The following is a 14578-nucleotide window of genomic DNA, read 5'->3' on the forward strand; positions in this document are numbered from 1 at the left end:
AAGAGATATATTTATTAGATGACTGCTTGTATTGCTGTCAAGATGGTGGAGAGATTGGTTCATGTTTTAGCTCGCTTACACAGGAGTTTTTGAAAATGCCTGGTTTAATCTAATTTGCTATGTATGTAATTTTACACTGCCTTTTTGCTTTTCTTTTTCTTGCAGCAAGATAAACCTGATGTTATTAGACCTAAAAGAAAGTACGAGAAGAAGCCAAAAGTCTTACCTTCATCTGCTGCTGGTACTCCTCAACAGACAAGTCCTGCTGCACTGCCAGTCTTTAATGCTAAAGATTTGAATCAGTATGATTTTCCTAGCTCGGATGAAGAACCTCTCTCCCAGGTAGGACCTCTAGAGTTCTGTGCTGCTCTTGGGGAAAGAATAGAAGTAGGACTGATGGTTTTACTAATATCTCTCCTCATACACCCCCCATTCCCCTCTTTAAAGGTTTTGTCTGGTTCTTCGGAAGCAGAGGAAGAGAACGATCCTGATGGTCCTTTCGCCTTCCGTAGGAAAGCAGGCTGTCAGTACTATGCTGTAAGTAGAATATCCTTACGTACCATAAAACAGAACTTTGTTGTGGGAAAACATCTTGTGATTAATTGTTTATAATTATTTTAAGCCTCATTTAGACCAACCTGGCAACTGGCCATGGAGTAGCCCTAAAGAGGGAAGATTAGGAGATGTGCGTTACAGATACTGCTTAACCACCCTCACTGTACCCCAGAGATGTATTGGGTTCGCACGAAGACGAGTTGGCCGTGGTGGAAGGTAAGTGCTACATAATTGTTGCTGGTTTGGGGCGGGGGAGGGGAAAAACCAAACCCACAACAACAAAGGAAAAAAAAAAATCCACAATTACTAAGACATATTTTAAAAGAGCAAAGTTTAAAAAAAAAAAACACAACAAAAAAAACCACAAAACCCTCAAAAATGGAGACATCAGAGGGTTTGACTTTTTAAATATTTCCATTTGATACAAGTTTCTTTAGCTGATTAATGTCTCCATTTTTATTTTGCAGTAGTGGAAGCCACTTTAATACTGTTTTCTTAAATGTTTCTGGAGTCTTTTATTACTGGCCTCTCAAGTTCTGGGGTGAAAATACATGTATGTTTTCAGTTGTGATTGATGGTTTGTATTTAAATTACTTGCATAGTTGTCTTCAAATTGTAGTATTTTAAAATAGTAAAAATTGCATTTTTTCAGAAAAAGCTTTTCCGGGTATGGAGCATATTTGGTGATTTGTCAGTTTTAGAGGAGAATTTTTTTGGGGAATGCTTACAAGTAACAATAACTGTTAAACTTTGAACACTGTCAAAAATACCAAAGAATTAAGGATTTCCTTAAGGCATTTTTCTTCTAAGCACCTATATTGAAAACAATTTAAAAACTGTTCAGTGTATAAATGCTGTTTCTTAAATCATTGTATTTAACTTAAAGAAAATCTAAGAATGTGATTTGGCTTTCAAATTAATGCTTAGAACCTCTTCTCATATTAGCGTATCAGCAAAATCAGAATGGGAGCTGAAAGGCTCTTACTGGGATTTTTTTTAAGGGGATTTGGAAGTTAATGTGTGACATCCCCACTGCAGTGGGATGGTTGTAGGTATATTCAGTTTATATGGGAGTGAGCCTTTTGAGCTGAAGTTACTTAAGCAATTTTATTCTCTAGGGTTTTTTGCATTGTGGAACTCTGTCTTCCAGCCTGATTTTAAATATATATGTGGGTGTGTGTGTTGCAGTATCTTAATATATACATAATGATGTACGTCAGCTGTTCAAACAGTAAAAGCTAGCATATACATGTGAAGAGAAACCTAAACATACTTACTGTAAAATAACGTATAGTCATGCATTCTGTGTATATTTTGGGAGGGGGAGGTTGCTCGTTCTCACATGGCAAACTGTTGACCTTCTTGATATTTTCCTTTCACTGTGTAATTCTGCATCGTTTTCCTGTTTTTAGGGTGCTACTCGACAGAGCACATTCGGACTACGATAATACATTTCATCAGCTGGATTTGGAAATGTTTTCCTCATCACAACACTCTTCAATCAGTCAATTTGCCAATACCTCAGAAACAAATACCTCGGACAGATCTTTCTCGAAAGACCTCAGTCAGATACTAGTCAATATCAAATCATGTAGATGGCGGCATTTTAGGCCTCGGACACCATCCCTACATGACAGTGACAATGACGAACTCTCCTGTAGGAAATTATACAGGGGTGTAAATCGAACAGGCACAGCACAACCCGGGACCCAGACATGCAGTACCTCTATACAAAGTAAAAGTAGCAGTGGTTCAGCACATTTTGGTATGTTTATTTTGACAAACTTGCTTCTAGAAACTTTAAACTTGGCTCAGAATATGCAGAATATTGTTAGATCATCCGTACTTTACATCATGGTCTATTTTGTTGGTAACAGCCTATCTTCACTCTTATCTCTTTATTTGCTACGTAGAATGTTTATTAGTATTTATTGCTAGCAGTGGTGTATGGCATCTCAAATTTATGCAAATGCTACCTTGGTATGTAATGATGATTTTAGAAATATGATGGTTTAGAAACCAGTATTGTGCAGGCTTTATGTTGCTTCTGAAGATCAGGATTTTTGAAATTAAAAATACATTAATTGAAATGTTGGTAAAAATTTTATGTTCCGAATTTTTTCTAGTCCAAGGTGTGATGGTGGGAAACAGTTAAAATGTTTATTTTTTAAATCCCAGCATGTTATCAACTCTCACTTGAACTTACGTGAAATTAAATGCCATTTCCTATTCAAAAAATACCCGGCCCACCCCAGCTGATACTTCTTCTCACACTTGGCAAAACTCTCAGACTAATCACCCATGTGTCTTGTCAGCAAGTGGCAGATTACGTCTGTAGAGCTTGAATTATGGAATTGAGGACCTAGGAAAACTTGATGTGGTGGTGTTTTTTTAATTGGAATACTGTTGGATAGCATCTCTCTTTATATTGGGTTCTTCACACTGAACTTAATTAACTCTTAAATTTTGATCAGTCAGTACATTGTCATCTTTCTATGGAAAGTGAAGTGATGGAGCTTTTTTTCAAAGAAATAACGTTGGAGTTCACCACCATTTTGTAAGGAGTCTCTAGAATCATGCTTTCCATGCCATTTTGAATTATGGCTTTGGAAATAAATTAGAAAACCCAGATAATGTAGGAGTCAGCTGGGGAACAATTCATATACCTAATAAACTCCCCAAATTATGGGGTGTTTTGGAGATTTGCTCAAACAAAGAGCGTTGCCATGATAACAGATTACTTTAATCCTCTTGTTTCCCACTATGTTTTATACCTTTCCTCCCTGCACCACGTGTTTTGGGTTTGTTTTGGTAGTTTTTGTGATGTGGTGGGGTGTGGGATTTTTTTGTTTGTTTGGTTGTTTATGTTGGTTGAGGTTCTTTCTGAAAATTCCTCCTTGTGTTTTTAGACTTGGTGGACAGCTTTGTTCTGCTGCTCTATTTCATGCTTCCTCTCCATGCTGTCCTAGAGTAGGTCCTTTTCCCCATCCCCCATTCTGTTCTCTCTTATGACTCTTGTTGGAAATATATTAAAGCTAAAAGTGATGGTTCCTCACATTTGTGATCAGAGTATGGCTTTTGGTGTTTAAATTCTGGTCTTCCAGTGTTTCAAATCAATAAGCCAAGTCCAGAGGAGAGCATGACCTGTCTAGTGGCCTGAGGCTGAACTGTGATAAAATGGTAGTCAGGGTACTAGTGTGAAAAGAAAACTCATGTGTTCTGAATGGATTATAAATAGACTATAAAGTAGTAACGGGCAACACATTACATCTGAAAAATTAAACAGCCAGTTTTTCAAGTCTACATAAATTGAGTTTAAATTGTACGTCTTGAGGTGTGTGTGTATAAATACACGAACACCTCTAAAGAATCTTCTTCCTTAAATAAATTATTAAGATATTTGTCTGCATCAATTTAGGAATTAAATCAAATTGTTATTTCTGGTTGTGAGTTCTGCACAAGGTTTTAATTCCATGGTTGTATTTTGAAGCCTGTGGGAAAGTAATACATATGTGTAAGTGCCTAGCATATTACATTTGTGCTTGGGATTCTATGCAGATAGTTTCTCTCATTTATGTAAAATATTTAAGTTAGTGTTCCAAACTTATAAATTCCACAATATTTGTATTTGTAAATTTGTATTTTTATTAGGGTTTGATAAAAAAAATTAAGTACTCAATTAAAAAATATGCCTGAATTCATAGATACACTCTAAGATAGTTACCACAATCTTTGGGTAGTTTCTCGTGATTATTATAACCAGGAAGACTGTACCTGTATAACTATTTATAATCTTAATAGAGATTCTTGTAGTATTAGAGATGGATGTGAGTTTGTGAATATGTGGTCTAATGATGTTGTTCTGCTTACGGGTAGGTGTTTGAAAGGAGCATACAGTCTAGTTCATCTTGTTACCATTCTGTTTTCTGGCTCTTTTTTCAGTTTCTTAATGGATTCTTTAAAATGCGTGGTCTACACAGATCAGAGGTGTTCACGGGTCTCATATAGAGTTTGGCTTCTTCAGAGGTGCATGTCAGTTGGGGCTGCAGCTTCTGAGTTATGTCATCTTAATTTCTGTAGTAAATACTGTAAAGAACATCAGGTATCTAACATCAGTACTGAAGTTTTCTAATCCTCGCTGCTGCAGTTTACAATGCTGTAGAGTGTTTCTGTTCCTCTTTCTTAGCTGTCTTAGAAGCTGGGAGTTTGTTATGGGAGTGGATTTTTAAGTTTTGTTTCTCTTTGCCTTTTAGTTTTTTTGTAGTGGCAGTAGGTCTGTCTTATGAGAAAACAGTAATGTATCTGTTTTTACAAATCCCTTTATCATTTTCCTGCTACTGTGAGTTGTGGTCAAACCATGTTGCTTACCTTGAAGATGAAGATGCTGGGATTCTGTAGTGGCCAGCAGAGTGGTCATGTTGCTGTGTTTACTGTGCACCACCACATAAGTTTTGTCTGTTTCTATATTAAAGAAGTGTAGAGAAGTCTTGGGCTTTTTCAGCCTTGAGTGATCCAGACAACATGCTGCTGACATGGAAAAATTGCTGTGGAAAACTTTGCTTTTCAAGTCAGTTTTTCACGGCCAGCACAGCCATGAAGTGGAGAAGGTATCTCAGGCCTTCACATCCCATTCTCTGGCTACAGGAAGCTTTTTTTTTTTTTGTCTGTAAGACTGGAGAAGAGGTTTTCTCAAAGAGCCAGGCATTTTCTGAACATTTTGAAGAAATGCTAGTTATTCTGATCCTGGCTTTCAGAGTGCTCAGCGTAAAAGATCCATGGAAGATGAAGTAGTTGCACTGAGATTTTGCGTGTAAACTGGGAAGGGACGTCTTAAAATAAATCCCTTGTGAGTTACTTGAAAAGGGGGCATGTACTAGACTTGTGTGCTGAAGGATAGACTTTTCTTGGCCGCTTGATCCTGCTGACAAAGTAACATCACTTTTGAAGAAGGTTGTTCCTTTTAATCTTACAGAAAATTGAAAAAAAAGCATGTTTTGCCCTCTTGCAAGAAGACCTGATTCAAGGATCTTCAGGCATCTGTTACACAGAACACTGCTAAAAAGCAGGCAAGAGTGTAAAGGCATGATTCTTGTGGAGGAATAACCAGTTCAGTGGAAAAGCTAGTAACTGAACAAATTGCAATAAAATGACTTCAGAAGAGGAGCCTGTATTGCTGACAGTCTCAAGTTTCTGGATCATAATCTTCAGTGATGGAGCGTGTGTCTTAAGTCTGGACTGTACGCTAGGCATGAATATTCATCTGACGTATTTGTCCCCCAAGAATTTAATCTTCCTTGTGAGATCAATTGATTGATCTAGTTCTGCCAGGCAAAAGGTAGTCTTCAAACTGCATCACATCATAGAGAGACTCTGCTTTCTGCCGGAAACTTGCTGCTAAATATGTTACATACCTATCTTTGGATGCTTGCATCAGTAATCAAAAGTTAGATATTTAAAGCTGCGCAGTGTGTATAATTCTGTGGCAGCCTTGTGTGTAGGAGACAGACCAGAGATACCTGTCACTAGTCAAAGACTTGAGCGCTGGTTCCCAGGCTACACAGTGAGACTAGGCAACTGTCTTGCTTATTCTGTTCTTTCACGCCACCCTCCTCCAGAAGCCGGGTCACTTTGAAAAGCAGGTCTGCAAGCTGTGAAGACTGAAGGGGCCAGCAGTTAGCCTGGAGTCTCACTCATGAACAGTGGGATTCTTTCTTTGAGAAGAAGCTGATGTATTCTAGCAGAAGGCTTACTGAAAATTCTTAGAGGGCTGTGATATTTGGGATTGTAGACCTTACTGCATATGAAAAACTGCAGACATTCAGATTGTAGTCAAAGAATCCAGAGTAGCTTACCTTGCATTTGCTTGTAAGCTAGAGACTTAGATAATGTGCTGCAAGTTGGCTTTGCTGTTCTGTTGTATTTTTTTGTGAGAATTCCATGGAAATAACGTGTTTTTTCCCAGCAAATTTAGGTGCTTTTTTGCATCTCTTAATCTGCTTTTTAAAAGCAAGTTTTCACACTTTAAAGGTCTAGCAAGATGGTGAACTATGCCTCCATTTCCCAAATGTCTGTTCAGCATTTCTGTCTCTGAATTTGTAATGTCAGTTCTATACTATTTTTCCTGTTCTCACTAAGGAGACAGATACACCATTACAGTTACCTGACACCCTTCTTCAGGAAGGAAGCAGGAACAGGCTCCTCAATGCTTGTGGCAGTTCCTCTCACCAAAGTAGAAGGATTTGTCCTACCTTCTCACTGCTTTCATGCCGTCACTGGCTGTGTTTAGATCTCTTAATTTAACCCTTGTATCTGTAATAGTCTCAACACTGCTGTCTGTTTCACTGTTTCCCCTTTTCCAAATGCTTATTTCCACATTGTAGGATACACTTTGTAATGAAAAATACTGACATTTGTAATGGCCATTTTCAGCAACCATTGGAACTTAACAGTCTTGGCCCTTCTGTGGCTGAGATGTCAAGATCCTAGTTGAAGAAGCAATGGCTGTGGGAGTAATGGGTGTTTATAGCCCACCCTAGGCTTAGTTGAAGGAGAAAATGCTAAAAGGAGAAGCCTCTCTAGTCTGAGGAATGTGACTGGGGATGGGGTAAGAGCACTGAGCACTTCTGGAGAATTTGAGACTTCGTAGTTACACTAGATTTTCTTATTCAACTTCAACCCAGTTGGAGTAATACATTGCTCCAAGTTGCTGAATCTTTGGGCTTGTTTAAACTGTTACACTTTGCATTCTATGCAAGGATACTCACATGGATAACTGTGTAGTAAACTGCATTCCCCAGCTCACCTGTGACATTCTGATGGAAAGTCATATTAAGAATGATGGACAGAAATATATAAATGCACAGCAAGCATTTCTAGCTTTTATTTGGTGGCCAGTAAAAATCCTCATTAATTATTTTTGTCTGTATTTCTTCCACTACCAAGTAGGGAGTGCATATGTAGATCTTGTATCTCGTTTATAATTTCGAAGTCTAGAGTTCTGATGTTAGGAATTTCATACCTAAGTTCTGTTGGGCTGAAATATAAGGCTGTTGTAGTAATAATCAAGGGCATAATGATTCATGTTCTCATAGTGTCTAATGCCATGTTTAAGTAAAATCAATCTTGAACTTCTTTTCAGAAAGTGAAACATCTTTGGGCCTGGTGCATCAAATACTAAATCACACTGATGGTTCTAAGTCTCTCCAATCTTCTGAATTCACTGGTGAGAACTTGCTATACAGTAGAAAATCTTTAACCAGGCAATGTAAGCCAGTTAAGAGATTAAAAATGTGGTGTTCTGGATTCCTTAGTATTGTGAATGATGTTTGCTTTGCATGCACTTTGGCATTAGTAACAGTTAATCGTACTCTTGTATAGCAGGGATGTGATGCTCTGATGTATTTCCCTTAAGAAAACACTGTAACACGGTGTGCCATCTTTCCACATACTTAGCAGTTCTGTAGTTTATGGGATTTCTCAGCTGGAAGCTTTAGTTACATGATATTTCTTCTGTTACCTGCCTTTTTAATGGCTATCGCCTCTGCTGGAAATAAGGGAATCCAGTCCTCTGAATGGCTTTTGAGAGAGGGTTTATTGAAGCCTATATAATCGTAATTATTTGGTTTTCCTGCTTAACTTGATGTTATGAAGCAGATGCTTTTTTAAGTTAGTTTAATTTAAATATCCAATTCTTTAGATGTTTAACAGGACTGATTAGGATAGGTAATTGTGTTTACTCCACAAAGCTTGCTCACTTTCCTTGGCAAATCTAGTGAGCATTTTCCAGTCAGGAAATCGAGAGGGATGCTGGTAGAGGCCACCAGGAATTTGCACATATGTTTTCTGCTTTCCAGGATATGCTTCTTGGTTTTTAGGAAACTGGTTCTTGTGGTCAGTTTTTTTCTAGGTCTGTATTTTCCTACCTCAGGGAAGCAGAGTAACAACTAGTGAACCACCTCTCAGTAAAACCTGCAGCTGTGGCTGTTTACCATACAAAGACCAATGTTTAAATACAGATTCCACAGCTAGCCCCCCTTCTCACTGGTTTTGGCCACTTCTGGAAAGGACTTGCGTTTTCAGGGGAGCTAAATGTAAGATGCGGCATTGTAAGGCTGGTGCACATCAAGTGGTAGAACTAATAAGCACTGTAAAAATAGTTCCATGTTGCATTATAAAACTGCTGAGAACTATGGATCTTTGAGAAGTCCATTGACAGCATCATGGTTACTCTGTGCTCCAGAAAACACCACCTGTTGATTATCACCCTCCCACGGAATTTGGTAGATGTGTAAACAGAATCATCCAATTGAAAGATATTACTCAATGGTTTAATTTGAGAAAAAATTAATATATAATTATCCCAAGGACTACAAACATCATGTAAATGATTGTAGGAAATGATTCATAGTGTAGTGAGTTGTTAAAAAACTGAGTTATTGCACAAGATTTGTGGCTGTCACTAAGGAGTTCCTAAGCAGTCATTTATCCTGCCAGTCAGTCTCAGTAATGTACCGATGTTTCTTTCCTTGTATTCATAGCTGCAAACTCCTGAAGCTTTTTCTTCTACCTTTCATTCCTTTCTGCAGTCTGTAAGCCAGAAAACATCTCTCTTACTTGCTGCCAAAGTGTAGCACTAATACAATTGCAGAATAGGTGCATGTGCTGTCCCGAGCAGTTAAATGAAGAGGGTAACAGCTAACGTGGTGTACTGACTTAAAATCCTAGAAGTTGTCTCAACTGAAATGCTATAACTTGATTCAGAGTTCTACCAGAAACAATTCAGAAGCATAGTGTGTTTGAATTGTTACAATTCTGAACAGTATGCTGCAAACAAATGAGTAAGCAGCATTCACGTAGCCCCAGTCTCTCAGTAAAACTTGAGCTGCCCATCTTCTGACAACCATCTTGGGATGTGGAAAACTCCAGGTGGGGTTGTGCCTTAAAGGTTCCTAATGTTGAAGATTAGGAAAGGAGTTGGGTTAAGTGAACTTAAGGAGACAGGTGACTTAGATAAATCACTGAAAGTGTCTTGGAAGGTATGTAGAAGTTTTGGGGGAAGGTGCAGCTGTCAGCTGTGAAAGATAGTTGAGGTATTCTGAAGGGAGAATGTTCTTATTTATTGTGTATCAATAGTGGTGGTTGAGATATTCCAACCTCCACCCTCCACTGGATTCTATGTAGTGAATGAAACTGGATGTTCTGTCACTGTCCAGTTTAGTAACCTCTGCAGCATGAAGTGGTTATGACTGTATGATGGAACCCCGGGCATGCTGAGTCTGTCGGCACTGCGCACCTGTCCAGGGCTGCTGAAGCAAGATTCTGTTTTAAAATCTCACGTATCATCTTTAACCATTTAATGTTTTGGTTTGTCACTTTTTTAGCTTGAAGCTGTTGTTCAGGTGTCTGTTGCTTTACTAATTTTTTAAAGCCTTGAGGGTCTCCAGTAACACCAGGAATGTGTAACTATATGTAGCAATACTCTTCTGAGTTAGCGGATGTGGTTGCTGACTGAAGAGTACAGGAAAGGTCTGGGCCTGCTGTTTTTTTCCAGGCAGATAAAGACCAGTGTATGGCACAAAAGAATGACATTCATTTTTGGTATTTCTCCATTTGCCATTTTTCTCTGACACAGATGAAAGGTTTTCAGCTGTGCCCTTTCTCTTCTTTAGGATAAAAATGAGAAGCGGTAATAAATTCTCTGGAACAAAGTTCTTGGGGAAGCTGCTTTTCTAGAGAAAGTGATGTTTGGCACCTGTGCAGTTGCATGTGTGCCAGCTTTGCAGGCAACAAAAATCTGCAATCCATATAATCCATTAATAGTGGCTACATTTTTATGGTCTGCAATGTGTTCTACTACAATCACTTAAAAGACAGACAGACTAGAGTTTTGAGAAGTGTAGGGCTGTGCCTGCAGATGTAGAGGCACAGACACTCAGTATACCCATGATTTCGCTGTCCTGAGCAAATGTGTGATTTCCCCAGAAAACCTTCCCCAGTTCCAGTCACAGTTTTGTGCCCCAGAAAACGAGTATGTGAGGTTAAACAGGTGTAAGTACTTCAATGTTAAATACATACAAACCTTTCAGAAGGAACTTATATCTCCCTATCAGGAGGCTTATTTTTTCAATTGAAGTGTAATATAGGCTGTAATCAGGGAGCAGGAGGGGGAGAAGCCTAGTGACAGTGATAGTGAGAAAATACATGGTGGCTTTTAACAGAAGGGGGATGAAGTGTGATGTCCTAGTTTGAAGGTCTTTGAAATAGTTAATTTTGGTTTGGATAGTTCTCAGTAGTACTAGTGTTTTCAACAAAAGCTTCAATGCACTGGTTCTTCAGCATTGGAGAGAGAAGAGCTGCCTGTGTAGTTAACGATCTGTAACTCCTCTGGCCCATGAGCACATCTGGATGTGCTGTGGAATGGAAAAGGAATATCCAGCACATTATTGTAGGAGGCTGTAGCTTGCAGCTGCCCTTTATGGGCAGCCTTGTGTTTCAAAACTGGATGCAACTGATTAAGTCAGAATCTCACAGTAAATCTCTGATAATGTTGTAATTAGTATTTCGGAATGTCTAGTAGGCTTTTAACTTTAGTAAGGGGAGCAGCAAAAATGTCCCTGAATGTTTTCATGTAAATTAAAAAACCTGAAATAAATTGTTCTTGAGTGTATTTTCAGCTATGACAGGTAAATAGCTATTTCCATTGCATGTCTGAGGTAGTATTTGTGTGTGGGGATATTCGAGCAGAGAGAAGCATTTTGAATACAAATGAGGGCGGAGATCATAGCGGGGTTCTTCTGCCACTTGTTTACTTTGACAGCTGTGGAACTGTTTTCATAGTGGTGGGAAACGTAGAGCTGTCAGGGTCACAGGCTGCTTAAAAAGAAGTATGTCGATGCGTAACTTGAAAAGCATAGTTGTTCTAAATGTAGCTTCCAGAAAGAAAGGGAGGCACTTAAAGACTGTCCTAAATAATGGCTATGCTAAACAAAACACAGTGTGTTTCTGTAAACTTTATTTACTGTTTCTCTAAAAGAAAACAGTATTTTGGAGTTGGTTAAACAAACAGAGGTGACTGTGCTTACTACAACTCTGTAGTTACAATCTAGAATATACTCAAGGCTTGAAAACTGAAACTAGTGATAAATTTTACTTACTCAAATGGACAAAAGTGAGATGGTTATGACAGCAGAAATTTTAATCTTAATTCAGTCAAAGATGGTGGCATAACTTACCCTTTTTTCCCATTTTCCTTTTTGTTAGTCTGTGAATTGTCATTATTTACATCACTTATGCGAGCTCTTCCTAAACAATATGTTCACAGTGTGATAGTGTAGAATAAAATGCGATACTAATACAGGGAACCTTCAATATCATTGTCACTATGTTGGCCAAACCATACCAATTCTAAATTTTAGAGGGTTTAAAAACCACTAAGTCACCACTAACTGATCAGTATAAAAGCAATACCTATCAGTACCAAAGCATTACCATCCATTTTTCTCCCTCTGCTACTGCCACTCAGCTTCCTACGTGCTAATCCTTGTGTGCTAGAGCTCTCTTGCTTTAACTTCTGTGTTTGGTGACAGTTTAAAAAATCTGAAGGGCTTTTAATTTATATAAAGTGAAATTAAAATTTAAACAACAACTCCTGAATATTTGGTCTGTGAATTCCAGCTTGTTTTGGTTTGTTTTTTCTTTAGTAAAGGCGTTTATGAATGGTGTTACCACTAAACTATTCCCCTAGAAATAGCTTAGTTAAATTTCACTTCAACTTTAAAACAGTGAGAGTATTGGGAAATAATCTGTCACTTATGGCAGTACAAACAAGTGCAACATCCCTACTTTTTTTTCTTTAAAGTAACAGCTGAATAAAAATGTGTAACTTCAAGTAGTCAGCAAAGTACTGGTAGTAATTTGGTGCTATTTGCAGTCCATAATAGAAGGGTTCAGAATAATGTCTTACAAAAAACCAAAACAAACAACAAAACACCTGGAAAAATGCATGCTCAGCAGTGTTAGTTGTGTCTGTTTCCAAATGTTAATTCTTATAGTGGTTAGCTGTTTGCATTGACTTACTGTTTATACCTAAGGTGCAATTGTGCTTCAGAATCCTGTTGTATCCAAAAGCCAGGAAATTATTGTAGTCTTGATAGAAACAGACGTTTCTTCAGGCAAGCAAGCCTGAAAGAGTAGATTAACAAAATAGAGAAATTTAGAAATTGCAGCTTGTGAACAGGATTCAAGTGTGGTGGTGATTTGTTGCCAAACAGTAAACTTCCCCAAAAGTGCCACTTGTGCTGTGTTCTACAAGTGTGGATGCTGTTTACAGTGCTTACCTGGGAGCATCTCTACAACCCAAAGAAAAAATTGAAGGAAAAATCCAGCAGGTGTATCCTAGACTGAGTTTGCAAGAGCATTCAGTTTAAAATTGAAAACTGATACTTCCTTTCATTTTGGAAAGGTAAATTAAAAAACCAACAAAACCAGCCACAACTTATGTTTTAGACAAGTTAATCCATGAACTAATGACTCCCCACCCCTGCACCATTGGGCATCTCCTTGTGAATCCAAAAGAATAATGCTGGTTTTTATCAATTTTATATTTGTGGGCCAGCTGGATAAAATTGCAGTTGACCCTGATGCACTGACTACTGGGTCACTTTTCAAAGATTCTAGAGAGAAGGATGTAGTTCTATCAAATTCTATATCAATGGAGTAGCTTCTGTGTGTGTGATCAAAAGCAAAAAAGAAATACTGTGGTATGATAGCCTACACAGTTGTAAGGATGTTCAGTTTAATGTTTGGAATTAAACATAAGTCTTAAATGTTGGTACTTGCTATCCTCATGATGCCTTCTGAGAGGGCTGAAAACATGTGGTTCCACGTTTTTGCATAGAAACCTACTTCACTAGTAATGCAGATACCATAGTTTCATCAAGTGAAAGCAGTGATGCCATTTCTACCTGTAATCTCTTTTAAATCAGTTATTAGAGAATTTTTGGTGGTTTTAATTGTGTTTGGGTTCCCTCTTTCCCCCTCCATCTTTGGTATCTTAAGCTAACTGCAGCAAAGCAATTAAAACCTATATACTAAAAAGCAGCTTAAAAAGGGAAGACTTAGTATGAACAAAAATCTCTAGGAGGATGATGGCCTTTTTTGCCATAAATGTGCATTAAGGCTCTTAGGGACTCGCTGTGATGTAATTTATTTTTTATTTTAGGATTATTAAATAGATGTGTTTGTATACACAACACCTACGTATTTTGATATAGTATTTTCTCGTTTTATATTTTGTTCAGCATTTACAGCCGAACAATACCAGCAACATCAACAGCAACTGGCACTAATGCAGAAACAGCAGCTTGCACAAATTCATCAACAGCAAGCAAATAGTAATTCCTCTGCCAACACATCACAGGTGAGGGATTTGTCTGTGCTATGATTTATCCCTCATTGTTTCCCACCAGGGTTCATCTCTAATTGTCAACTGTTGCCATAGAACCTTGAAACTAACCAACAGGAAGGTGGCTTTCGCCTGAATCTACATCATAGCCATTCTGTAAAGTGTTTAGAAGGGACACTGCAGGTGAGTGTGGCAGGCGTTGCCTCTGCTCCCTCTTAACAAACAAACAAACAAAGATGGGTCAGTCAATTAATGAGATTTTCAAAGCCTTAGGAATATGAATTGCAGACATCTCCAGCCGTGTCATTATCCTCTTGATAGTGGGGGATTTTTAGGACAGGATTATAATTAATAACTAAAGCTAAGTCCTAAGTATGTCCTCCATGCTGCAGTGGAAGTGTGGGATATTCACAAATGTGGTGATGGACACATAAAAAGGTTCAGAAGTTGTTACCAACCTGAACATCTGAGTCTCTGATTGGGTTTAGAATTTCATGAAAACAAGTTGACCTATGTTATTCCATAGAATTTTGGAAATAAGTTTCTTTGTATTTTAAATAGTTGCGGGGATTTTCCTCTCCATTGTTACAATGGAGCTAAAAGTGCATGGGAAAAGAAAAA

The 14578-nt window shown here is 38.1% G+C and overlaps 1 protein-coding gene across 9 annotated transcripts in view; it reads left to right on the plus strand.

Moving 5' to 3' along the window:
• The window catches only part of EPC1 (enhancer of polycomb homolog 1), a 68595-nt gene that overhangs the window by 50868 nt on the left and 3149 nt on the right, over positions 1-14578 (plus strand). For 2 of the 9 annotated variants that reach the window (XM_021290001.2, XM_065050517.1), the window contains 7 exons: positions 166-342; positions 448-537; positions 623-771; positions 1968-2320; positions 7694-7777; positions 13854-13972; positions 14054-14140. In XM_021290001.2, coding sequence (XP_021145676.2) covers positions 166-342; positions 448-537; positions 623-771; positions 1968-2320; positions 7694-7777; positions 13854-13972; positions 14054-14140 — 1059 coding nt within the window. Of the gene's footprint in view, positions 1-165; positions 343-447; positions 538-622; positions 772-1967; positions 2321-7693; positions 7778-13853; positions 13973-14021; positions 14141-14578 lie in introns of all 9 variants that reach the window. The other 7 variants (XM_065050522.1, XM_065050520.1, XM_065050523.1 and 4 more) reach the window with 5 other exon arrangements.

This window comes from Columba livia, chromosome 2 (genome assembly GCF_036013475.1).
Source record: "Columba livia isolate bColLiv1 breed racing homer chromosome 2, bColLiv1.pat.W.v2, whole genome shotgun sequence".
Taxonomy (NCBI): Eukaryota; Metazoa; Chordata; class Aves; order Columbiformes; family Columbidae; genus Columba; species Columba livia.